Genomic DNA, 27,614 nt, shown 5'->3' with positions numbered 1-27,614 from the left:
ATAACTTCTATAGCTGGGGTTTTCTTTCACTGTACAAATGGAAAACTTAAAGGAGCCATGGAAACGAAAATAACAAGACTAAGCTAATTAATGCTAGAGGTTATTACCAAAACGAGTAAATGAGTGCATCAAAACCGAAAAAGGTGCCCTTTTTATCTACGTTGTTTATACCCATACAAGTTTATTAAAGCAGCATAAGGAACAGTGTGTAAAAGGGGACACAAACCTTTCAAAGTGTTGCTGGGCTACAACTTCCACTGTATTAGAAAGGGTTAACTCATGCTGGGACCAGTAACTCAGCAAGGTCAGATATGGATTCTTAAAAGCAAAGCTGCACACTGAAGCATATCCCCATTTGAATGCTGGAAAGAGTCGGAAGGTGGCAAACTGTTAAAAAAAACAAAAAGAAGACCATTTGAAAAGTTGCTAAGAGTTGGCCTTTACTTTACTGCTGAGCTGCAAGTTGGAGTGATATAACCCCCCCCTCCCAGCAGCCGATCAGCAGAACAATGGGAAGGGAGCAAGATAGCAGCTCCCAGTAGGTATCAGAATAACAAGCAATAGTAAGAAATCCAAGTCTGGCTTGGGACTCCTCCAGTTACATGGGAGTAGGAGAAACAATAGGTTACCTGAAAGCAGTTCTAATGTGTAGAGCTGGCTCCTTCTGAAAGCTCAGACTCAGGCACAATGCACTGGCGCCTACTCACCAATATTACAGCTAAAAAAGTTTGTTGGTTCAAGAATGAAATTTTAAATGGCAAAATGAATTTGCTGTGTAAAAAGTACCCCATAATAATCATGACTGAATCCCTTTTAAAAAAAGCACCATCACAATACAACCCCTATGAAAGGTATTAAGATAGTTACACCTGTGAGCCAGTCAATGGTATTGTAAATAAACCTGAAATGTTATCTTTAAACAAATGACTTGGTTATTTGCATTCTGATGTCCTTGTCAGTACTCAGTACCTTTAGAAAAGGGCTATACCTAGAACTTATGTACAAATGTGTTTTCTAATAGAAATCTGATGGGTATTTCTTTGCAATGATGTGAAGATAAGGGCTAATAAATATCGGAACACTGACTTTGGACAAACAACTTGTACAGATGTTTACTGTAGAAAGGTGCTGGGCCAGTTTATAATCCTTTAGGTTAAATAATCTTCCTACTTTGACACTTTTTCTTCTTTTGTATTGCTATGTTCCGTTCCTGTTCTAAATCTGGGATTTTTGTAAAGTCAAGATCACTTTAACTGTGTCATAAAATAACCAGTTATGGGGAAATGGATAGGGATTTGAAATGTTCTGTAAATGTACATTTGCAGATATGTTTTAAGAGACTCTGGCCACGGGACTAATTACATTTACCGTATGATGCACTTAAGGTTCGTCAATAATTCAATGACTTTGTACTGTTCACTGTTTTTAAAGCTATCTGGTTGCAAGTGGTAAGTTTACTATTTATTAAAGAGGATGTAAAAAAAACAAAGTGCAGTTGACTTCCTCCAAATATGGTGGTTTTTCTGAATAAACAACTTATTAGAAGCTGCTTAGACCGTTATTGTGCAAGATCCAGAAAGTACAGTGTACATTAAACTAGTGAGTAACCTGCAGCATCTGACTGGGCTGCCGGGGCACGGGGGAAAAACCGTCGGCTCAGACCCGAATCCCCAGGGTGCTCCCGCAATCAGCCGGTCTCCCTGCCCCAAAGCGCTGCAGGTGAGCTTCATTTAGGCGCACTTGGGGGGGTCGGAGGGTATTGGGGTGGCTCCTGGGGGTGGGGTGTGAAGGCATTGAGGGGGGCAGGGGTGTCTGTCCGCAGAGGTGCTGTTCCTGTTCTTCTGTACCTGGATGTGCCGATGGAAAGTGGCCATTGGGGAACCTGCACTACTTCTAACTAATCACAAGGCTTGGTGCTGACTACTACTCTCCAAAAAGGGGTGCAGGGGCACCTGAGGCAGAAGCCCTGGTGGGCCCTGCACCCCCCCCCAATCTGACCCTGGTAACCTGAATGTGTTTTGGTCCCCACCACCCAGGCATGATCTGGTACTTAGCCCAAAGCATAAAGCTGAACATACACTGAAAGATCCACTTGTTTGGGAGGTCACCGCGCGAGAAGATCTTTCCCTGGTATGAGATATTTTATTAATCCAATTGTTTGGCCCTAGTGCCTAATGTTTGGCTCATTGATATGGTCCTGTCAATGTGACACAATGCACTCCTTGCCCCAACAGGAATCTTTAAGCTTGCCCAATTAACAGCTGCCCAATTTTTGGGCAGATATCAGTCGGGTAGGCCTGTTGGAGGGCCCCATACATAAGTCGACAAGATGCCGACACTATCAGCTGCTGTAATCTGCCACTGTATGGCCACCTTAACTTTGAGAGGCCTTTGGTGTTACACGTGAACATTCTGTCTGTAAGAATGGGGCTTTTGTAGCAAATTGTCCCATGTATGGGACCAAATACATTGCAGAAATGCAAGTGAGCCTCTGTTTCTCTACAGCCCTGTCTGCTTTATAGATAACTTTAGAGCTAACTGTGGTTTTGGAAGGTAAGTGATGTAAATGCTAAAGTCTGTGCTCTTCTACACGCTGAAAAGGACTGAGTGCTTGTTTCCCATCATTAAATGCATCTGGGAAATCTTTCTGGTGCTGAGAGCATTTACTTGGCATGTGCTAGGTCCAAGCATAGCATTACTGAGGGTAGTTAGTTCTTCAAACAGCCATTTATTTGCTACTGAAGTCCTCATATCACTGAACAGTAAAAGATTTTTTCCCACAATGGACATCTCTATATTATGGTTTCGACCAGAAGTGCATTGATTGTATTTAAGAGGTGGTCTGCCCATCACTGTCCCATAACTTTTGCTGTCCACCTCTGCACTGGATTTTAAATCTGGGACAAGGTAAAGAGCTCGGCAAACACTTCAGTCATGAATGCTGGATAAGTGAGAACTAAGAAACACTTAAGGGTTTGTTTTTTTTTTGTTTTTTTTTTTTTTTTAAAAAAAAACCCACACAGCTCCAAAGAGGATCTGCCTTCTATTGTGTCCATCCAGCTCATTCAGTCATCCCTGGAGAAATAGTAAAGGGATTGTGGTGCTTCAGAATGTATATTGTTCTGGTAGTCTTGTTTGTTATAACAACACTTAAGGAAAGTGCAGAGGAAGAGGAGCTATTCCAGCTATTGCTAAATCAGAGACTACCCTTCAATGTGCACTACTTTATGTATATGCAACACATTTCCAACTGTAAAATATAAACAAAAAATGGTGAAATGATTTAATAATCATTTAAACACTGTATAATTGGAAACTGTACAAAGGCAAACCTATGAAATGTTGAAACTAGAATATGCTCATTTTGAATTCGATATTGTGAGGCCCGGACTGGCAATCTGGATTCTGGCAAATGCCATAGACAGTCACTATTTATTGAGCTGGGCGGCAGAAAGAGGTGTTCTTTGGGCCTCTGTTCTTCTTACAGTCTACAGGCCCTATCACTTACACACACGTCAATTTAGTCAGTGAATTAATTTGCCTGTGTGCTTTTGTGGTATGGGTGAAAACTTGTGTACTGGAAAGAAACTCAAATGGATACAAGGAGGACAAACAAACACCACATAGTGCCCTGGCTGGAACTGAACTCAGGACTCCAGCACTGCAAGGCAGCTACCCATTGGGGCTGATTTACTAATCCACAAATTCGAAAAATTCAGATTGGAAACTAACATTTTGCGACTTTTTCGTATTTTTTGCGATTTTTTCGTAGCAGTTACGATTTGCTCGTATATTGTCGCAACTTTTTTGTATTGAGCGCTCGTAAATGGCGGGCAAAACTTTCAGACTTTGCATGATTTTGGAAGCCTCCCATAGGACTCAATGGCACTCGGCAGCTCCAACCTGGCCCAAGGAAAGTCTCCCATAGGGCTCAATGGCACTCTGCAGCTCCAACCCGGCCCAAGGAAAGTCTCCCATAGGGCTCAATGGCACTCTGCAGCTCCAACCCGGCCCAAGGAAAGTCTCCCATAGGGCTCAATGGCACTCTGCGGCTCCAACCTGGCCCAAGGAAAGTCACAATACTGAAGCTTGAATGAATCCGAAACTTTCGCACACGGTGCGATGGCTATGAAAAAGTCGCAACAATTCGTGCAAGTTGTAACGCTACGAAAAAGTTGCATCAATTTACGAAAAAAAAAAATCGCAAAATACAGATTACGAAAAAACGCATTTGGACGCTTTTCGGACGTTCGTGGATTAGTAAATGTGCCCCGGTGTGTTGCCCATGAAACAACAGTTGTGTAATGCTTGAAAGAGCAGATCAGAGAGGCGGTTCCTGTCAAAAGCAAAGATAGGGAGAGATGCAACACTGTATGGGCAAATATTGTAACAATATAAGAATAAATGTTCCTCTGCAAAATTGCAACAGATTTCACCTTCTACAGTACATATTATCAATAAGAGATTCAGGGATTGCAGAGAACTCTGTACGCAAGGGACTATACCAGAAGCCATTATTAGGTGGTCCTCAAGCCTCGTGCAGCACTGCATTAGTGAATAAATCCCAAATCCATTGTCTGGGAACAGTTTATTGCTGCATCTCATTCAAAATGAGCAGATATTTTTCAGAACAACATTTCTCAGGTGCTTGCCCACTAGACTAAACGCTCCTCACTGGTTTCAGGACGATGGATCAAGGTATAGGCTTCTCACCAGTTTTGCACTCCAAAACAAGGCACAATACTATGGGATTGCTTGGCGCTGGATAACAGCAGAGACAAAGGGCAATGTTAGATGAGACAAGTGCAGACATTTTGCTGCCTGCGTGATTTCTGACTTGGCAGGCAGCAAAAAAATTGGAATTACTGTTCCATTAACCGAAATGGTAATCACCGTGTCTCTGCCAGTGTGCTTGTGGTCTGGGCAGTTATTGCTCGTAAAGGAACACTGCATTTTCAAGCTATAACTGCTTGGTCTCCTGCACTGACAGAGTCTAAAAATAAGTCATTGTAATAGAGGGGCAATTGTATTCTACCCCAGCTTTTCATTAGTGACAGCCCAAATGTATTCTTTTATAGCTGCAAGTGTATGTTCCAGTAAGACTCCTACAAGCATTAGATCCATCATAATGTTCCCAGTTATGGCTATATTACAGTCTTAAATATGAGGGCAGGCACAGACATAGTGGGGTTTGGTGATAGAAACAAATTGCTAAATTTCCAAAAATTGCTGCCTACATATAGGGTCACATCTCAATACTAGGGAGCACTAATGGAGTTGTTCAAAAAGCTGGGGGTGCCGTCACTACTATTGGGGTACCTCTCCTGTTGTGTATTTCTTGTGCAATAAACAAGCGCAGGTCTAGAAGAAAAGCTTTCTGAACATCTAATCCCTTTGTCATGAGTTATTCACACCAATTTGCATGAGGCTGTTGGTTTTGCATTGCAAGTGGGTAGTCAAATAATCATACTCCTCTCTCTTTCACTTGATGTCAATAAATACACATGAAGACAGGATTGTTGAAATTTAGCCCAAAACACTGCCGCTTTGTAAAAATCTTTGCAGTTTAGGAAACACGTTAACAACCAAGATGCATGCTAGTCTAAGCTCTTTTGGGCAGGGCTCTCTTCACCTCTTGTATCGGTTACTGATTGCTTTATAAGTTACTCTGTATGTCCAATGTATGAAACCCACTTATTTATATATAAAGTGCCAACATATTCCGCAGCGCTGTACAATATTATTATTAATAGTCTAGCAGACTGACACAAGCTGAACCTGCAACAATTCATACCTCCTGGCATTTTAAAAATGAAGACTTGCCATAATTTAGGCCATGCCCCAATCCCCCCCACCACCACCTTCCTGTATGCCTGGCCTCATAATTTGGAACTGACCCCGCTAATTAGGGACAATATATTTTCCCTATGTAGCTTTAGAGGTGGGCAACCTACCTTGAGGGACTGGTTGGCTTAAGCCACAGTTTAAGGAAAGGCTTGATAAAAGTGCCCTTATACAAGGTATTGCTGCTCAGTTTTGTTAACTGTGTGAAGGGAATCAATATATCCATCTTTATTGGTGCCCTTTGCCATTTTCTAATACATAGTGCCCCTCCAAAACAGTTATATGTATATTGAGATGGCAATGAAACGGTGAGTTCTAATACATGCTGCAATGTGGCCCTGATAGAGACCCAGGTATGCCTATCCAAACACACAGCAAAATAGAGCACTCCAGGTATCAAAGTGAAAAAACCTTTCATCCTTCAGGAAGTGTCGCGGAGGAAGACAAAAGTTGTTAAAAGCAGAGAAGACTGGAGCCGGAGGCACAGATTAAAGCTTTGGAGACTGTGTGTTTATAATAAAATCTACAGTGGTGTGAAAAACTATTTGCCCCCTTCCTGATTTCTTATTCTTTTGCATGTTTGTCACACTTAAATGTTTCTGCTCATCAAAAACCGTTAACTATTAGTCAAAGATAACATAATTGAACACAAAATGCAGTTTTTAAATGAAGGTTTACGTTATTAAGGGAGAAAAAAAACTCCAAATCTACATGGCCCTGTGTGAAAAAGTGATTGCCCCCCTTGTTAAAAAATAACTTAACTGTGGTTTATCAATTTCAATTTTCAATTTCAATATCAATTTCTGTAGTCACCCCCAGGCCTGATTACTGCCACACCTGTTTCAATCAAGAAATCAATTAAATAGGAGCTACCTGACACAGAAAAGTAGCCCAAAAGCACCTCAAAAGCTAGACATCATGCCAAGATCCAAAGAAATTCAGGAACAAATGAGAACAAAAGTAATTGAGATCTATCAGTCTGGTAAAGGTTATAAAGCCATTTCTAAAGCTTTGGGACTCCAGCGAACCACAGTGAGAGCCATTATCCACAAATGGCACAAACATGGAACAGTGGTGAACCTTCCCAGGAGTGGCCGGCCGACCAAAATTACCCCAAGAGCGCAGAGACAACTCATCCGAGAGGCCACAAAAGACCCCAGGACAACATCTAAAGAACTGCAGGCCTCACTTGCCTGAATTAAGGGCAGTGTTCACGACTCCACCATAAGAAAGAGACTGGGCAAAAACGGCGCAAACCACTTTTAAGCAAAAAGAACATTATGGTTCGTCTCAATTTTGCTAAAAAACATCTCAATGATTGCCAAGACTTATGGGAAAATACCTTGTGGACCGACGAGACAAAAGTTGAACTTTTTGGAAGGTGCGTGTCCCGTTACATCTGGCGTAAAAGTAACAGCATTTCAGAAAAAGAACATCATACCAACAGTAAAATATGGTGGTGGTAGTGTGATGGTCTGGGGTTGTTTTGCTGCTTCAGGACCTGGAAGGCTTGCTGTGATAGACGGAACCATGAATTCTACTGTCTACCAAAAAATCCTGAAGGAGAATGTCCGGCCATCTGTTCGTCAACTCAAGCTGAAGCGATTTTGGGTGCTGCAGCAGGACAATGACCCAAAACATACCAGCAAATCCACCTCTGAATGGCTGAAGAAAAACAAAATGAAGACTTTGGAGTGGCCTAGTCAAAGTCCTGACCTGAATCCTATTGAGATGTTGTGGCATGACCTTAAAAAGGCGGTTCATGCTAGAAAACCCTCAAATAAAGCTGAATTACAACAATTCTGCAAAGATGAGTGGGCCAAAATTCCTCCAGAGCGCTGTAAAAAGACTCGTTGCAAGTTATCGCAAACGCTTGATTGCAGTTATTGCTGCTAAGGGTGGCCCAACCAGTTATTAGGTTCAGGGGGCAATTACTTTTTCACACAGGGCCATGTAGGTTTGGATTTTTTTTCTCCCTAAATAATAAAAACCCTCATTTAAAAACTGCATTTTGTGTTTACTTGTGTTATCTTTGACTAATAGTTAAATGTGTTTGATGATCAGAAACATTTTGTGTGACAAACATGCAAAAGAATAAGAAATCAGGAAGGGGGCAAATAGTTTTTCACACCACTGTATGATGGTTTAAGCTATTTGCTGTATCTTCATCATTGCACATAGATGCCTATTAGAAGCCCATGAAGGCCTTCAGTAGATAGCCAAAATGTCATGGTCTGCCATAATAACTGAAATCCAAACCCACAGGCTTTGTACCCAGGCATAAAAGCACCACAAATTCTCATATATTCTGTAAGCAATTAAAGGCAACATTGTCAGAGCTATTTGCTCCTTTCCCACAGCCATCAGCAGAAAACTACATTTTTATTTTATTATTCTAACTATGCTAGACCAGTAACAGCAGGCCTGGACTGGGATTCAAAATAGGCCCTGGCATTTCTAGTACACAGAGGCCCAAACAGCCCCCCGGCAGCCCAATAAATAGTCTCAGTCCAGGGCATCTTACAGCAGCCCCTCTGAGTAAATGCTAACTGCTGCACAATTGCTATAGGTCTGATAGCCTTTTGCCTATATTGATATATAACCTCCTACTTTCTGATGTCTGGGGCAATAGCCGCAATCCTGCAGCCGAGGAAAGAACATGCCAAGAACACAGAGAGTTGAAGAACTAATACAGATCTATTTATCTGATTCTGAGGAAAGAGAGTACCTTGACCTGTGGATCCAGGAAACTGGCCGTGAAGGAGGGCAACTGGGTTAGATAGGGGTGGGTATAAATGTGTACTGTTTTAAAGGGAAAGTTAACCTTTAATGCAACTTTTCAATTGATCATTCTTATTTCTTACAGTTTTTTAATTTGCCTTTCTATTTTGCCTCTTGCCAACTTTCAAATGGGGTGGGGGGGGGTGACTGTTCAATATACACCCCTCCCCCACATAAAGTGGTTAAGCCACCACACCCACATGTCAGACCCCATATAAGCCCTCTAATTATTTACCTCCAATCAAATGCTTCATAGGCTTTTACCTCTCGTTTGCTTGTATGATCTTGGAGTGTCGCCTTACTAAACCATGCAGTAGACCGACACCCATTATTAAAGGCATAACCATTAAAGAAACATGGAAGCTTAATCTACCTACCTGCAGAATAATGCTGCAAATATACAGAACACTAAAACTGGTTCTGGGAACACTCCAAGGCTAACTAATAATAAAGTAAACTATAATAAAACAGTTACTGACCTGGCCAAAATGTTTTAAACATTCAAAAAACAGGGCTTTAAACAATACACATTCCCTGGCCCTAAGATGCATTAGTAGTTATCCTGTGCAAGGGCATCAATTTGCAAAACCCACAAGTTTTTAGTTACAAGGTTATGGTCATAAAATTGCCAAGTAACCATATGGTGGCCCAAACACTCACCTTTAGCCACCTCCTGCTTAGTTGCATTATAATAGTCCCAGGGTCTCCTAAGCAAAGCACTGCTCTCAAATGTCAATCCCTTGGTGCTGTAGCTTTTTGTAAGGGAGAGATCCCACAGACCAACGCCTATTTTTAATACCATCATTAAAGACACAGGTGTGGGGTGGGAGGGCTACAGCTACATTGACAATGTATTCACTTGTAAAGAATAAAGCATTATTAAGGGGATGTGCCCCTTTAAACCAGGTAATTATGTGACGGCTTTTACAGTAGACTTTCATTTCACACCATACTAATATAGAAGCTCAGTGCAAACAGCCTTATTTATTTTTTATATTTGTGTTTATCTATTAGGACAGCAGCTGGCGCAGTGCTTGCTTTCAAATGTTTATACAAAAAGCCAGTAGTGCCCTCTTGTGGACTCATTTACTATATGACCTACAATAAAATACACATACATTTAGCAACTGAAAGCACTAAAGTGGAACTCAGGATTCGGAACCAAAATTTGTTAAAGAGCCCCACACCACACAAAAACCCTATTTATAAAGGGATCGCTGTAATCTGTTCATGTGAAAAGCGTAAATAAATAACATTTTTATATGAAATCCAGCCTGCAAAGTATTAGTATTTGGCAAATTAGCAGTTCCACATTTTTGTAAAGTTGCTAGCTGACATCATCATAACACATCTGTACCTTAATATTAATTAAACAAGCTTAGTTTAGTTCATTCTAGAACACAAAGTACCTTAGAATTGGCATGCTCTATTCAGGCTTTATTCAGGTGACATACATTTGCCAATAGTTTGTGACTGTTCTTATTTGGCTCCTCAGTAGAGCAATAGTCTTGCAATAAGCAATGATTCTCCTCAGGACATATTCATCCTTGAAAGAATATGAAATTCTCCAAAAAATAAACTATCCACAGAATATACTAAAAGCCCCATGCTCCTATGTCATTTTACAATTTTTAGAAATTATTTGAAAACCCAAAATGTGTTTTTTTCCCACATGATCTATCCAGTAAGAGTCCTGTGGGAGTGAATTGTACTTCCATCTTAGCTACACGAGAGATTTTGTAGGATCGACAGAATGCATCGTACAAGTAGGATGTAGTTGCAGGGGTCAAAATATAACAAGACTGATAGAAGAATCTGATGTGTCAATTACACGACATGCCCGTGGAATAGGAACGCTGCATGCTGTGTCTTCATCAGACAAAATAAAATCTGATGGTGTCTGACAGGCTTTTTTATCTCACTGAAATACACTGACTGATGCAGGAACTAAATTCACCATCCAACCAGGGCTGTATTTATAGAGGCACCAGAGAGCTCCGGTTATGTATCTGGGGGTGGGTCAGGTTGCGCTGAAGAAGTAACGTCAGTTCTGTAACATAAGTGCATGTGACATATTGTGCCTGCTGTGTGTGATGTCACATACGCACCGTCGAGGGGCATATTAGAACCAGTGCTTAGGGCTGCACTGCACCTAAATACAGCCCTGCATCCAACCTTATCTGATCCAACTTATATTACAGAAGGGGGGATCAGATTTTGTAGGATCCTAAGAAATCTTGGGCTGTTGTGTACTGTTGCCTGACAAGATTTTGTGGCTCAGATAAAGTCTGACCTAAAAAATTTGATCAAAATCTCCTATGCAGTGGCAAGCCATGCCAACTTGGCACCCTAGGTAACCCAGACGGCCACCTCACCTCCTCCCACCCCCCTCCTGCATGCACATGAAGGAACACCTGCGTACATAATGGCATTGTGGGGGGAGCACACCGTGTCAAGCAGCCATATCATATGAGATAATTTTAGGCTGATAAAGGAAAACAATAATCAGTGATTGGTCAATCAATAGCAAATATGTCTTCCCCCCAAATCTCACCCTACTTGATCTTCAAGATAATGTTTCAGATGTATCAAGGAGAACAAACGGGCATTCTTCCCATATATTTCCCTAACTGTCATTTAGGAGTCCGCACTTCCTCTGTTTCCCCCAGGAGGCCATTGCCACAGTTGATACCTCTGCTATAGATTTTGAACCTAGAACTTGGGTCTAAGGCTGATGCCACACGTGGTGTTTTTCCGGTGCATTTTTTCTCGCCCTAAAAACACCGCACAAGCCACACAGCCCGACTATGGCGTTTTTCAGCCTAGTACTGGTGACGTAGCAAATCCCGTTTCCATGGTGCTAGTAAAAAAGCTGCGTATTTCCGCTAGGTCTGGCAGCTGCCTTTGTGTATACATAGGAATAGCTTGGTGTGCAAATACTGGCGTATTTCGGCAAATGCTTGAAAAATCCGTGGTGGAGCGTTTTCTAGCGTATTTCCGCATTGTGTGGTTTGCTTTGAGTCTTTTCAAGTTATTTCTATGGATGATGATATCGTGCGTAAAAACGCCACGTGTGGCATCAGCCTAACAGGGAAGGTTATCCTTGTAAGCACTGTGGAGGTCAAACATAACAATGAAAGAATGTATTATTTCTATTACATCCTACCTTATCATAAGCACTCAGACTACAGTCCCCTCTGTGTAGAAGTAGAGGACACTGGTGTACAGAGGAAAGGGAATGGAAACATTTTGGGGCTATTTTTTTTTTAAAGAACAGAAAATGAAGGGCTCTTGAGTATGAATTTTACTGGTCAGTTTAGTGAAATAAATGCCTCAGTTTTACTCCAAGCAGGGTGTGTGAAAAATCTGACAGGAAAAATCTATCATCGTATGACAGAATATGTTTAATTAACATTAAGGACACAATGCTTCCCTTATCTGGGTTTCATATTACATTATTTCTTTATTTCTCAAAGGCCAAGTTTAGGGACTATCTGCAATTTCCTCGTCTTCTGCTTCCAGCAGTTTTGCCGCCTATGTAACATTCGCTCCGATTGGGTGATATTCCCAGCCCACGCCCACTAAACTCTGTGCGCATCAATGAGATGGCAGCTCTCTCCGTGACAGCACAAGGGCTGCTCTGGGACTGAGATGGAAAACTCGGAGCCAGCTAGGCCCTGCCAAGTTTCCTTAAGGCAATATCGACGTCAAAACGATGTATATCGATTGATATCGAAAGTTAAATATCCCCTTACCCGGGATGTATGATAAACCATAAAGCATTTGCGACATCGCGTCTGATACTTCGTTGAATGCGCTCCCTGGGGCCTATGTCCCCATCCTGACTGACACTTTGCAGACGATCCCTTCAATTTAGAGCGCGGCTCCTTTAAATGTATAGCTGTCCGTGGCGCTGCCTGCGCACAACCTTAGCGGTTTCCCACCTGAAGACACTGAAACTTTCTTCGAGAAGAGCGGTAAATATTGTTCTGTTCGCAGGAAATGTCCCTTAGTTATTTGGTTCGCTGTAAGATGATGTGCAGGCCTCCCAAGCAGCGCTCAGTGTATGAGTGTGTGTCCCTATAACGCAGCTGTACGGGCGGGTGTTGGTGTGTGAGTGTTGGGCGCTACATAGTGACAGGCATTGGCCGGTGGGGGAGGGGAGTCGGGCAATACGCGGGCAGGCTGGGCTCAGGCACCTCGCCGGGCGGCCTTGGGCCGGGGTCCTTGTGACATGAGGTCCTTATTTAGTCTGGGTCAGGCTCAGAGCTGTTTCAGGAGGGAAACTTCAGGGGGCTTTGTCCCGAGACAAAGAGCAGGAATCACCGCCGCCCGAGCCGCATTCTCTGGGGGTGAAGCCGCCGCCGCAGGTGAGGGACTCGCTGGGGACTCTCAAACCCACTCCAACCGCCACCTCCTCACAGCCCGGGCTGCAGGGGCGGGGGAGGCCGTGTCGGGATTCCGGATAGGGGGAGGCAGGACATGCCATACGGGGCGGCTTACCGGCCCAACACGCTGCTGCCCCCCGGTCTGACACTACATCTCCCTGCCATCAGGGCCATTGGCGGGCTGAGCTGTGGGATGCAGGGAGTGATAGTTCAGCCGCTAAGGGAGATTCAGGCCACATTGTGGAGCTGTGGGATTTGGCGGCCGAAATGAATATCGCGCTTAGTTAGTGACATTTCCCGGAAAAGCCGGTTCCCCAGCTCCGGTAGCGGCGGCGGCGGGTATTTAGAATCCTCCTATCCTGGGACAGGGCACCGGGACGGGCCGCTTTGTCATGGCACCCCCCTCCCCTGCATCCTTTGGTACAGCCCGGCACCCCCTCCCCTGTATCCTTTGGTACAGCCCGGCAGCATCACTTCTAACCTGTCAACTGGCCCCCTAGTATTTAGGGCTGGGTACCCCCTGTGTGCTAACCTGAAGGCTGACACTCAGATGTTTGGCTACAGGGTGCCTAATGGTTAGGGGAGTTACTCCAGTTACCCAGGGCTGGTCTCTTCAGCCAAGTGTTAGCTTTGTGGCATGGCCCATGTCTCCTATAGAGAAGCTGATACTCTTGCAGAGGTTACATTCCTATGGGTAATCCCTATATTCCATTCATTTCATAACTTTGTATCCACTTGGCTTTCAGGGTTAGGAGCCACTGCTGCCCCCAAACTGTCTTTTATTCTGATGCTGTTCCCCCAGTTGGCATGTCTTCTAGAGGCATCCAAAGTAATTATTCCTCAATTTGGGGATCCCATGCCTGCTAGTAATAAGAATAACAACTCTGCAGGCAGCTATAGTGCTAAACTCAAATAGTAGTAGTGCTGGGGATAAAATAGCACAGAAGGAGAGAATAGATTGCCGGAGTATGTTAGTTGCATTTGTTGCAAACACACATTGCATATAAAAATTTCTTTTAACGGACGGACCTCTGAGCTGAAGGGGATTATGGTGCCCTAACATTTTTCTCAGTCCACTCAGATGAGTGTATTGCAAGTGTCCCATGTATTAGAAGTAATAGGTCCAGGAGTAACCTACTATCCTTATTAGAACATACTCTGTATGTATGTATATGGATGTATGTATATCTTTATTTATAAAGCGCTAATACGCAGCGCTGTACAGTAGAATACATTAATACAAACAGGGTTATTAAGATAATAGATAAATACTAGGTATAACCATAAATACAAGATACAGTAACAGTTGCAATAAGTTAAGAGTCAAAGACACAAGAGGATGGAGGTCCCTGCCCCATAGAGCTTACAATCTATATGGGAGGGTAACTTACAGATACAAATAGGCAAATATAAGTGCTGTAGGTCACATCAGGTGACACTACAATATAAGTGTTAGTTTCCAGATCAGGTGCGAGTGCTCCAAAAGGTAGTCTTTAAGTTTAGTTTTGAAAAGACTGAGGGAGGATTCTTTCCGGAGGAAATCAGGGAGGGCATTCCAAATGTAAGGGGCAGCAAGGTTTAAGGCGGGAAACAGCAGTAGTAGTGGGGGGGCGCAACCAAGCAGTTGCTCTGCGAGAAACGAAGGAGTCGGCCAGGAACGTACAGAGACACAAGGGAAGAGATGTAGTGAGGAGCAGAGGAATGGAGGGCTTTGAAGGCTAAGAGAAGGCGTTTGTAAGATATTCTTTGTTTAATAGGAAGCCACGATAAGGACCTGAACTCTCCTGGATGGCAGCAGTATTTAATATAGACTGTAGGGGGGTAAAGATGGGAGTTAGGGAGGCCGGTTAGTAGCAGGTTACAGTAGTCAAGTCGGGATAGGATGAGAGCATGCATGAGCAGCCTAGCTGTTGCAGTAGAAAGAAAGGGACGGATTTTGGCAATATTGCGTAAGAAAAAGTGACCGGTTTTGACAGTGGTGTTAATGTGGTCAGAGAAGGTGAGACAGGAGTCAAAGATCACCCCCAAACAATGTGCTGAATTGGGGGGGTAGGACCAGGTTTAGGCAGAAAGATGATCAGTTCAGTTTTTGTTAGGTTCAGTTTTAGGTGGCATTGGTTCATCCAATTGGAGATGGCCAGGAGGCAGGTAGAGACCTGCAGTTTCAACTGTTAATGAAGGGGTCGAAAAATAAATTTGGATATCATCCGCATACAGATGATATTTAAAGCCAAATGAACGGATAAGATCTCTGTAACATACTCTTCTGTGCTGTACAGTAGAAAGCTGTTTTCGATAAGAGGTATAGAGGGCCCTGCTGTTGCATTACATTAAATACTGCCTGTCCAATAATGGAAATGATTCATCAAGCCCCATGTATCCACCGGGGATATTTTTAACCTACTTTTCCCCACCATAACAAAAAAAAAAATTTTAAAAAGAAGGCCATTGGTCTAAAATAGGCCATAAAGTAAACAAAAACCTTTTATACATTTATTTTTACAGCCCTATTTTTGTGCCCACATGGCACATAATCATAGGCTACTTCCCCCCCCCCCCCCCCCCCCATTTTATTGCTAATGCAGATACTTCCCCTTTTGCCACTTTGTCCTGGGTAACTGGGCGTATTGTATGGATAGGGTGCAGGTTTTGGTGCTGCTACAGCAGTAGTGCATGCAGGGAAATGGGTCCAAATGGATGAAGTAAAATTAAAATAAAGTGGTTACAAAAGTACATGCTTAGTAAAGGCATATGTTGTATTTATAAACAACAGCATTTAAATAGTGGACAAACTAGATAGACCAGGAGGTTAGACTATGCCAATACATCTACTACGTAGGTAACTGAAGGCAATACAGGTCTCTCCAACATATTTCATGTGGTGGGTGAATTGTGCCACATGTTTGGAACAGAATATAATACAATTCAAATAAATTAGTAGTGCCCATTACCAGACTTAAGGTGGCCATACACGCACCGATATTATCGTACAAAACCTCGTTTCGTACGATAATCGGTGCATGTATGGTATGTCGGCGAGTCGACCGATATCGCAGGAAGCTGCTGATATCGGACGACTCGCCGATCGGACCAGTTGAAAAATTTTGATTGGAGCACCATAGAAGGCGCCTGACCAAAATTCTCCCTTCAGATCTGAATCGGCAGAAGGAGGTAGAAATCCTATTGTTTCTACCTCCTTACCTGCCGATTCAGCCCTGAATGGTGTGTGGCGGATCTTACGATGTTTCGTGTGACCGATGGTCGTACGAAACCTCGTCAGATCGCCACGTGTATGGCCACCTTAAGGGCCCATAGGCCAGCTGGATATCCCCTGCTACAGCAGATTCTTTTGAAAGCTGACATAAAGTGGAAGGATAAGTTAAAAGTAATACATTCCTTGTTCGGTGTAAATACTTTAGAAAACCTGTTTGATTAGATTTTTGTCCAGTGATAGGTCTGATGACATCAAAGCCCATAATATGGTGATAATGGACTCATTCCCTTGCATTTGCCTATCACTAAAGGCAAGTGTCCTTGTTCACTGAAGTGCGAAACATGACTATATGCCGAGCTTCAGAATATACAGATGCTGCTGGTGGCCCTGGATATTAGTGGGCACTTGTTATGCTTCTGCCACACGCCCTATTGCTAATGGTAGCTTTTAGACAGGGAGCGTTTGGCAGCTTTCCCTGCTAGGTATCCTGAGAATTGGTGTCTTGGCAACTCTCCTTCATGCTTAAGTCAATAAGTGTTAACTTTGGTTCTAAATTGTACCAGTGCGGTTCCCATAGCAGCCAAGCAGAACTTAGTCTTCATTGTCCCCCTTGGTTTAGGCTGAGCAAAAGCTGTTTGCTTGCTACTGACATTTGCACTGGTGCCTCATAGAACCAAACATAGTTAAATGGCCCTGTTGAATGTCTTTACTGTTTTTTATGGCTTCACATGGCATGCTTTTTAGCACCATTGGGTCCCAGGGGATCCCCTCACTGTCAGTTAGTAGTATGGTGCTGGAGAATTATGCCCCTTCTTAGAGACTCAAAGCCATCGCAACAAAACTCCCTGTTCGCGGGCAACTAATCTCCCTGGATTGCCATCCCACCGGCGAAAATGTAAATCGCCGGTGGGATGGCATTTTGGGATGGCGATTTACATTTTCGCCGGTGGGATGGCATTTCGGGGAGATTAGTCGCCCGAGACACAGGAGATTTGTCTGCTGTATTGCATTGCTGCTTATTGCATGCACAAGCGCCTGTCTCGTAAGGGGACTCCTACAGTTTTGAGTGATGGTTGTACACCTGTCCTTACTGATCTTGCAGCACTGGGCTCCCAGGTTGGATTCCAGCAAAGGCACAATATGTGAAAAGTTTGTGTATTCCCAGCACTTTAATGAGGCACAGGTACAATGGGTATGCTTGCATTTGGGTCACCGATGGCACTGTCATTTGTACAAGAATGTTTGCTTTCCCTTCTCACACTGTTTTCACACACATCCCTTTAACATATTGAGCAGTACATTAATATCTCCTTACAGGTTGTCTCAAGACATGTCTTCAGTGAAAGCACCAGCCAACTGTATATACTGGGTTTGGGTAAAACAACTCCACACCTGTCCCCCAGGAAGCACATGGTGAAAGACTTGCACAAAAAAACCACCTTGCCTCACATCTGGAGTGGCCTAAGTAGCTGCGACATTCAGTGACAATTCCTTAAATGGGATCATCACAACAAAAAACCCACACAAATGTAGAAACTGAAAGAAATGTAACTCTAAGCGACATACTAAATGAAAATGTAATCTGTGTGTTTCCAGCTTCGACACTGCTCCTGAAACAATGTATCGGAAGCCAGTTGGTTACCAGGCCTTGATGATACCTGACTGCTGCTACATTGTTGTCAGCACCACAGGGTTTATAAAATACTGCTTTTAAGTTCACAGACCATGTGCACTTTAGTATGTAATGTACATGTGTCAAACACAAGGCCTCGGGCCGAATCCAACCGACCTGGCTGTTTTATGTGGCCGTGGTGACTGTGCCTGAACGTGCAGCACCTATCACCTGACAGCGCTGCTCGCTCAAGCGACTTGGCCTGTGTTTTGGATTTTGCCCCCCTTATGTAATTGAGTTTGACAACCCCGATGTAAGGAAAAGTTATTTAGAATTGTCTTTAACGCCCCCTCCCCCCTGATCTCTCTTCTCTTCAGCTAAAAAACTACATTGAGCCGCAGTAAAAATGTAAAGTACCCTTCCAGATAATTGACAATAATATCCATTTTTAAAGATGATTAAAACATTCTGTGCTACAGTAAGGGATCAGTTTGTGGATAATAGATATGGGTGGCTGTAGATGGCTGCTTAAAGGGGTAGTTCCCCTTTACATTAACTTTTAGTATGTTATAGAATGACCAGTTCTTGGTAACTTTTCAATTGGTCTTTGTTTTATTTTGCATAGTTGAATTATTTGCCTTTTTCTTCTGTCTTGTGGCATGTTTGATGCTGTTGGCTACGTGATCAAGTAGCCTCATATTGAGATACACTCGGGTGTTGTTAGATTTGCAGGTAGGTGGAGGTGCTGTGGCTACTATCAGTGCTGTCCTTGAATCCACTGGGGGACATAGTTGTAGTCCTTGGAGTAATGACTTGGTTGTGGTCCCTTGTTAGTAGTGGGCTGGTTGTGATGTTCTCTGTACCAGGAATAAGAGCAGTGCTGCATCTGGGGCCTATTGTTGTTCTGAGCCACTGAACAGAAGCCACTGTATGTGCTGGCTAATGAATTCTTGTGAGTGGCTTGGTCATGGAGTCGGTAATGGCTGGGACAGCAGGGGGCGCTGTTGGTATAATGTTCATAGCCTGTATGCCCTAAAGTTTACCCAATAAATTTGCGATATCATTGCTTAGTGACTTGCAAGCTGTTATTTTGAGACTTTTCCATCCTTGCCATACATCCTGCTATTTACTACAACCATCCTAATAATAATGTTGTAGTTTAGTGGTCCCCAAATTCTGGGGCTTCTCAGGGAGGGAGGGGGGGGGGGCATGGGGTCAGCTTGCCGGCACGCGTGCAGCATGGAATTGCTAAAGTATTAATTTTCATGCCCAAATCTACCTGTCAGCGCACACGTAAAGGAAAGGAAGGCAACAGGTTGGTTTTCTCTGCTGGCATACCATGCCACCGCTGAACTTGGCACTTGTGGTCCAAAAACTGTCCAGTTGCCATAGCAGAGCACAGCAAACTCTTTGCAGTGACAGGCAGCCTCTACTCTGAAATGCTTGCTTTGGCATAGCCCGCTGCTGCCAGTGCCAGCACCCATAACCATAGGAAGAGCATTACCCAGTGTGTGCTGCAGCAAGCAGTGCCACACCTTTGTGTGAGTTTTGACCTCAGAGGATGGGAGTGGCAATTATTGACGGCTCCAGATGAGTTTTCTGGGTGATTCCTTTTGGTACATGCGTCACCAAGTGACAGAATTCAGAATTTAATATTAGTTATGCATTGGAAATGTGTTGATGTAAATCTCAATATGAAGGAAAATCCTTGTGGGTGGGGGACTTAACTGTGACAGCCTACTCAATGCTGGGCCAGGAGCTGCCATTTACACATTTGGATTTGCGCTTACCGCACTAATATGCCTTTTATATGCGCTCTTAGACTGTTATACCAAACAGCCTGGGAAGCATTGCAGGGTTCCTTGTACAGTGTTTATGATGTGCAAGTAGGGTGTATCTTGGATTATTATCCTGATATCTGTGGTACGTATAATATAAAGGGTTACATTTATATTATGCTGCAATGGTCACAAACCGTAATTTTGCCCCATGAGGTAAGAATACAAATACTCCAGTGTTAACAAAACTCTACAAAATGACATTTACCTTTTAAAGTTGCTCTAAGAATAATATATGTTTACACTAATGTGGAAAAGTGGTGGTTTTACTGCCTTTACAGGACGCATTAATGCTTTTGACTCTTTACTGCCTCGGTAATAAGCATATACGTTTCATATTCAGATTACTAGAGTTCAACCACTAGGTGTCACTGTCATGCAAGTTTTTGGATACATTGCAGTAAGTTTGCTTATTTTCTGTTTAAACTATGTTTGGTTATGTATACTGTTATTTCACCAGTATTAATTTCTTTTCTGCAGGAACCCTGAAATGTCTGGCATAGCCCTGAGCAGACTTGCACAGGAGAGAAAAGCGTGGAGAAAAGACCATCCTTTTGTAAGTTCAAGAAAGTGAAAAACTAACCAGAACAGTGTTCTCTTCAAGAAATAGTATAAGTAGTTTAAAAAAAAAAATCCTAAATTGTTAAACTGCCCTGCCCTTTTAAGATGCAAACAACTTAAAAACTAATACTTTGGGGGTTTTTTTCTTATCTATTTTAAGGGTTTTGTGGCAGTACCAACGAAAAATCCAGATGGCACAATGAATTTGATGAACTGGGAATGTGCTATTCCAGGCAAGAAAGGGGTAAGTGTTAGAATCCTTCCCTGAAACAGCAGTACAGAATTTCTACCTAGCAGTGCTCCCTTGATACCATAAAATAGCCAAATAAGTGAAGCAACCTTCTGCAACCTTGCATAACCAATGTACAACCTTAACACACTTACATTCAGGTGTAGCTGCAGTTAGCAGGTATTGCACTTTGCTTGGTTACAGGATGCACCATTGCCTGGCACCCAGGGGCTGTGACACATGCAACCCTATGGAACACTCGAAGGAAACATGCAGGGGGGGCAGTTTTATATCCTACATCTGATCACATTACCAGCTTGTAAATGCTGTTTAGGTGTAAAAGGACAACCTTTCATGCACTGAACTAACACGTATGCACTATGCTACATGTCTGAGGACAGATTATAATGGCTGTGGATGAATCCTAGGCCATTAAAATCCCTTGAAGGACCACATCCAGCCCATGGAGCTTAAAAATATCCACTAAACCTCCTGTTTATTGACTTTGGGGACTGAAATGCCCCAGGGTCTGCAAGTGGAGTGAGGTGAATTGTGATTGGCAGCAGTTAGGTTTGCTGCACTGGGCTTAATGGAACCCATCTGAGCAGGGCAGCAAAATAGCTTCTGTGTTTGGTGCTAAAATGACGCTTGGTCATTTAAACATGATTTACTCTATTTATACAAATGTTTCCCTTTTAAATAAGCCACAACTACCCATCTGCTGTGTGACTACATATTCCTCAGGGGAGATGAAGGGTTCAAACTCTCTAGTGGCTGTGTGAGCTGTAATAAACACTACAGACTGCAATAACATGCAATTTCACTTCATGGCTCCTCCAGCCAATCCTCCTTACCAGGAGCAGGAATGGTTTGTTTTTTTTGCAATCTGTCACCATAGTACCTGCAAAAATATTTTAAAAAAGACTAGAGTGAAATTGGTGACCTATGAAGAATATTGTCTCTTGGAGAGAAAAAAAATAGTTTAATGTCCTGGTTATGGACTATATTAAATCTGTTTATAAACCAGTGATTCTACCCATAACTTATATCTGCAATTTCATTTTTTCTTCTTCTTGCAGACCCCTTGGGAAGGTGGCTTATTTAAATTACGGATGCTTTTTAAGGATGATTATCCCTCCTCACCTCCTAAATGTAAGTGCCTTAATTCCTAAATCCCTTCCTTTAAAACCAGTGCTTCTCTTGTTAGAAGCATGTGTATAGGGCAGGGTGATGATTGCCTATCCCAAGGAAATGGAGATAAAAGATTGGCACTGTAATGCTCTGAAGGCTCATTCCCATGATGCTTTACCTTAGAAATTGCTCTGTTTTTGTTTTTTTGTGCTGGTGAATAATAGATTCAAGGCTCTCTGAGTAAACTACATGGTCAAAAGTATGCTGACACTAAAGATTCGGCAGCTAATCGGCCCGTGTATGGGCAGAACCGAGCGGCCTGGCCGACCGATATCTGGCCTGAAATTGGCCAGATCTCAATCGGCCAGGTTAGAAAATCCAGTCGGATCGGGGACCGCATCGGCTCGTTGATGTGGTCCCCGAACCGACTGCCCCATGCCCCATACTCGCATATATACGGTACATAGATGCTGGTGAAATGCGATCGCTGCGCGCGCACCTACACCCCTTCCTCCGTGGGCCACCTGCACGCGCGGCATCATACGTGCAGATTCAGACATGCGGCAATGCTCAGACGTGCCTGGATACAACTGCTTTATGCATAGGAAAGTGACGAGCAGCGCCAGCATCGGCTACTCACCAGGAACGAGCACAGTCAGGCACCGATGCGACACGCATCGGCGGCGGTATCAGACCGCCTATGGATATGTGACAGCAAGTGTAAGAAATGGCTGTAATATATATATATATATATAATATTATAAGTCCCCTTTCCTAACTGGCTCCGTCACATTATGAACATGGGCATAAAGACATTAAAATTCTGAAGTGTGTCAGCACTGCTCAAAATTTGCTCCCTTGATCCCATGTCCTTTTTCTACTTAAAGGGATATTATCATGATTTTGTTTATTCTGTAATACTATTACACTGTGCGCTTTGCAAATAATTCCTCCTACCATTTCAAACTCCAGCTAATTTCAAACTAATTAATGTTTGGTTTTTTTGTCATCAATCTCAATTTATTGTGCATGGTCGTTTGCTTGCAGTATGTTCTTCAGACACTACTGACTGGTATTCAATTCTTATCTTATTTTTCTCCTTGTCTTCTTTTAAAGGAACAGTAACACCAAAAAATGAAAGTGTATAAAAGTAACTAAAATATAATGTGCTGCTGCCCTGCACTGGTAAAAGTTGTGTGTTTACTTCAGAAAGTCTACTATAATTTATATAAATAAGCTGCTGTGTAGCCATGGGGGCAGCCATTCAAAGGAGAAAAGGCACAGGCACATAGCAGATAACAGATAAAACACTATTGTATTCTACAGAGCTTATCTGTTATCTGCTATGTAACCTGTGCCTTTTCTCCTTTTTCCAGCTTGAATGGCTGCCCCCGTGGCTACACAGCAGCTTATTATATAAACTATAGTAGTGTTACCGTAGCAAACACACCAGTTTTACCAGTGCAGGGCAACAGTGCATTATATTTTTATTACTTTAAAGCTCTTTCATTTTTTGGTGTTACTGTTAAGTGCTATTTCCTTCTGTCACTGTGTGTGGATGTATATTCAGAGGTGCAGAAGATTTCTGAGCTAATTTTGAACTGAGTTGTTGAAACATACCATTGCCTTAAGGTCAGGGCCGCTCTTGCCATAAGGCAAAGTAAGAACCTTGCCTCAGGTGGCAGTGAGCGGGCAGTAATCTGGGATGGCAAAAAAAGCCCATTGGGACTCAATACTAGCCTACAGTGAAGTCAGAATTTTATGAGGCACTAACACAGGAGTGAAGGTTTGCCAAACAAAGGGAGCTGAGTCTGAGGTTTCAGAAGGAGCCAGCGCTACACATTAGAACTGCTTTCAGCTAACCTATTGTTTCTCCTACTCCCATGTAATTGGAGGAGTCCCAAGCTGGACTTGGATTTCTCACTATTTAGTGCTATTCTGATATATAGTGGGAGCTGCTATCTTGATGCTTCACATTGTTCTGCTAATTGGCTGCTGGGAGGGGGGTGATATCACTCCAACTTGCAGTAGTGGCTGCATTTCCCTCGGCTTATACTCGAGTCAATAAGTTTTTCCAGTATATATAGTATATATAGATGGAAGGATCTACTGGTAAATAAAGCATTCGAGAGATTATAGTGCCCTTATATATTCATACATAGTTCTCATATTCCCCCTTAAGGACTTCTATTTGCACCTTGGCCAGTCTTTCCACATAACGGAGTCTTTACATACCCTATATGTGCTTAATTGCCCTTCTCTGGAATTTCGCTATTTAATAGGGATGCAATATGGTGCTCAAATAGCTCCTTGTGCCAATATGTATAGGCTTGCTTCATAAAGAACATATCTAGTAAATGGCCTCTCTGCCTAACTTTGTGAAGGTGTGTGCTTTAGATGAAGCTCAGGACCCATGCTGACTATTGTGTGGCTAATCAGAGGGAAACAAACCTAACATCTGTGTGCAGTGCCAAGTGCCAGCTAGTGGCATATAGCTCCCAGATCTGCTGAAGTAAGAGATGGCGTTTCACCAGCTGGCAGTCTGATGGGGAAAGTCCAAATATGGCAGATACCAGGAGGAGACAACCAGCTTAAATCATATATGCCAACGGTAGGGCTGACTTTTGTTTCAGCACAATAATGCTGCTATGCACAAAGGGCCATACTGAATGAGTTTGTTTAGATGGGAGTGGGACTGGCCGGCACTGAGCAATATTAATCCCACCAGTAAGGGTTACAATAACCTGGAGAACCCACTACTCCACTATGCACCCACTCCAGAACAGTGTCAGTTGATTTTTGCCTGATCCTTCCCTAAGCAATTAGAGCCTTGCTTTCCAATGCCTTTGTGGTTAAAGAAGCCCTGTTATTCTGCAGTACAGTTGGCAGTGCTATGCTGATTTCTTGCATTTTCCACAGGTAAATTTGAGCCACCCCTTTTTCACCCGAATGTCTATCCTTCAGGCACAGTGTGTCTGTCTATCTTAGAAGAAGATAAGGATTGGAGGCCAGCAATCACAATTAAACAGGTATCATAAAGTGCAGATTCCTGTCCTTCTGTATAATACTGAACAGTTTGTGTTCTGCAATTAACTTTCTCTTTTTTTTTTCTATATAAAGATCTTGTTAGGAATACAAGAACTTCTAAATGAACCAAATATACAAGATCCAGCTCAAGCAGAGGCATACACAATTTACTGGTTAGTGTTTATGTATGGGGCATTTTTCTGGCTGGGATAGGGGCTGTGTATATGTCCCCTCTTCTGTAGTAATGTTACCCTTTACAGGCAAACAAATCACTGTACTTGATGCTAGCTTTAATACTGTCTATTTGACATTTAAAGGGCTGCTATAATTTTTTTGCATTCACATTGTATTTCACTACTCTAATATTGAGAACTGAGTTTTTTTTTCCAGTAGCTTTGTTCACCCAGGCTTATCAAGCTTGCCATTTTAGTCCTACCTAAGCTGACACCAGGTCTGGGCAAGGATTCAAAATAGGCCCTGGCATTTGAAGGACATGTCAACCCCAAAAATGTTTTGCCTAATAAAGGAAAACTTAATTCTAAGTAACTTTGAAATATACATTCATTACATATTTGTAATGGTTTTTGAGTTATTTGTATATATAGCTGCTATTAGAAGTAGTGTTGGTCAGTGCTTTTCTATTCCCTGGTGGCTCTGGTGTTTAAAACAATGTAACAAACGGCAGCAGATTTTACAGACCTGTCTTGCTGGAGGAGCCTGGCACTCGCAACATTGTTTAAAAAGTAACAACCGGGAGTTCAGCAAATGCTGCTTTCTGTAGCAATTACATTTACAAAAAAACCATTTAAAGCACTGATATTTTTTAATACATTGTTATTGGAAAGTTGCTTAGAATTATGTTTTTTCTTTTATTATGAAAAAAAAATATCTTTAGGGTTGACATTTCCTTTAAAGTACACAGAGGCCCAGGTATAGCCCCCCCCCCCCCCCCCCATAGGTCCAATGGAACTCAGAAGGGACTTATGATATCCTCATATTTTACAATGGGTATTTTATTTATTACCTCACATACTTGTGTGTGTGTGTGTGTGTGTGTGTGTGTGTGTGTGTGTGTGTATGTATAATATACTGTATATTCAGGGGGACATGAGGTTTGGGACATGACCTGTCAGGAAGCCAAAGATGGACTCCACCTCACAGAGGACATTTTCTGATACCCTGTATAGACAGGCTTCCATGGATGGCAACTCACAGAATGTGCAGGCAAAGTTGGGCAAGTCATTAAATTGACTGAACAAAGGGATTTAGTTTAAGGGTAGGGCATATGGGTGACCAGGTAGAGTATAGCCTGGGAAATTTGTCTTGATTCTTTTTTTTTTTTTTTATCTCCCTCCCACAGCCAAAACAGAGTTGAATATGAAAAAAGAGTCAGAGCACAAGCCAAGAAGTTCGCGCCATCATAAACTTCAACCTTGCAGCATCTTAAAATAAAAGGAAGGGATTGGTTTGGCAAGAACTTGTTTACAAAAAAACAATTTTTTTTGCAAAAATTGAATGATGCTAAATAGAATTGAAACTCTCACTTAGGGGAGGGGGTCGTATGTGTGCCATTTTCCATTTCCGCCACTTGTATAGAGTTCTAAATTTGCTGAATATCCCCCCCAGTTTTTTCATACAGGGTCTCTTCCTTCAGTCTTTTTGTATTTTGATTGTTATGATGTAAAACTTGCTTTTATTTTAATATTGATGTCAGTATTTCAACTGCTGTAAAATGATAAAACTTTTATACTTCTATAAATTCACTAGTAATCTCTAGTTTTCCTTTGCTATCTGATGCAGGCATGCTTTCAAATGTTTAGAACTATATCTAGCCTCTAGCTGGCTGTATTAAGAACAATGTCATAAATTCCACCCCCTCCCCTACCCCAAATTTCTTTTTACGTCTTTAAGAAACTAGGTTGCACCTCAACCTAGAGCCTCAGAGATTCAATGTCAGTCAGCATCTTGCTTCTGCATCACTTCCTTTGTTTATATGGCGTTTTGTCTGTGTTGCTGTTTAGATTAAATAAACTGTTTATATAAAGTTTTTGTTTCTTTATCTTTTTCATTAAGAGGACCACAAAGCAGAAGTGTTCAGGCTTGTAAACTGACATTGTGACATTTTTATTTTTTGTGTGAAATCTGTACATATATATATATATAAAAGAACTTTTTATAACTGTTCTATTCTTGCTGCGCCGTGAAAAGGATGAGCAAAACGATTGTAGCCCTGGCATCTTGATGTAGTTGGCTAACGTACTGTTGTCTTGTAATCTGAAATGCAGATTTAAATAAAACAGTTAGCAGTAAACCAAAAAACCTGGTAAGTATAATGATCTTTGTTTATAGATCCTGCTTTCGTATGAGCAATGTACTACACGAAATAATAATGCAAATAAAACAAGTCCATTGGAAGTGACATTTGTTAATAAACACTTGGTCTTCCTTATTTATTTACAGTGTTGTTGTTTTGCCAGAACTTCCATTCGAACGGGGGCCAAAGCAGTGTGGAATCCTGGGAAAGGGTAATTGTTCTATCAGGACTAAGGGTCTCCAGCAAGATCTTCCATTAAAAGTGCCACTTCATAGATGCATGCTCTCGTATTAATCCCTACAATTCACATGTAAAGGGGAACACATATAAAAACACACATTTTGATAATCTGCACCTTTCTTATGTTCCTGAACAGCTATTTACTGTCCCATGAAGCATTAGCTCCACTTCAGTTACCCCTCTAATTGGAAAAACTGACCCCACCACAAGCCAAGATTAGGCCTGTTTTCACACTCTAGAATGTTGCCTAATAGCAACCCAGAGGGCCAGAACTAGGGTTAGGCAGGTGCCTCTATGGGATCTCTTGGCAGCTGATTAGTAGGGATTGCAAGAGAATAGAGAAATACAGGGGTGGTGTATGGGGCAAGCAGGCTCCAGGGTAAGCGGTTGTGTGGACCTGGGCAGGGATGGATGGGAGGGGGTTTGCAGCATATG

The 27,614-nt window shown here is 42.4% G+C and overlaps 1 protein-coding gene and 1 long non-coding RNA gene across 6 annotated transcripts; one reads left to right on the top strand and one right to left on the bottom strand.

Annotated features, from left to right (window-relative positions):
- Nucleotides 1-173: 173 nt before the first annotated feature.
- LOC108648898 lies at nucleotides 174-11,374 on the bottom strand. 2 transcript variants are annotated; one of them, XR_004220467.1, is made up of 2 exons: nucleotides 10,035-11,374; nucleotides 174-387 (listed from the first exon to the last, which is right to left on the bottom strand). It is a non-coding gene; the product is annotated as an uncharacterized LOC108648898 (long non-coding RNA). The 2 variants fall into 2 exon arrangements; XR_001925377.2 differs by lacking the exon at nucleotides 10,035-11,374 and adding an exon at nucleotides 9,286-9,376.
- An 884-nt stretch (nucleotides 11,375-12,258) lies between these two features.
- Nucleotides 12,259-27,058, top strand: ube2i (ubiquitin conjugating enzyme E2 I). Of its 4 annotated transcripts, XM_012970419.3 has the most exons (8): nucleotides 12,825-12,995; nucleotides 20,021-20,077; nucleotides 20,158-20,233; nucleotides 20,399-20,482; nucleotides 21,547-21,619; nucleotides 24,518-24,627; nucleotides 24,719-24,798; nucleotides 25,986-27,058. In XM_012970419.3, the coding sequence occupies exons 3-8, from the start codon at nucleotides 20,168-20,170 to the stop codon at nucleotides 26,047-26,049; spliced, it is 477 nt and encodes a 158-aa protein (XP_012825873.1). In that variant the 5' UTR covers nucleotides 12,825-12,995; nucleotides 20,021-20,077; nucleotides 20,158-20,167; the 3' UTR covers nucleotides 26,050-27,058. The 4 variants fall into 4 exon arrangements, with proteins under 4 accessions (XP_012825872.1, XP_012825873.1, XP_012825871.1 ...); XM_012970418.3 differs by lacking the exons at nucleotides 12,825-12,995; nucleotides 20,021-20,077 and adding an exon at nucleotides 12,259-12,602; XM_012970417.3 differs by lacking the exon at nucleotides 20,021-20,077 and having other exon boundaries at nucleotides 12,827-12,995.
- The last annotated feature ends 556 nt before the right edge of the window (nucleotides 27,059-27,614 follow it).

The sequence above is a fragment of the Xenopus tropicalis genome, chromosome 9 (genome assembly GCF_000004195.4).
Source record: "Xenopus tropicalis strain Nigerian chromosome 9, UCB_Xtro_10.0, whole genome shotgun sequence".
NCBI lineage: Eukaryota > Metazoa > Chordata > Amphibia > Anura > Pipidae > Xenopus > Xenopus tropicalis.
The sequence above is the reverse complement of the archived record's forward strand: the minus strand, read 5'-3'. Positions and strand labels throughout refer to the sequence as shown.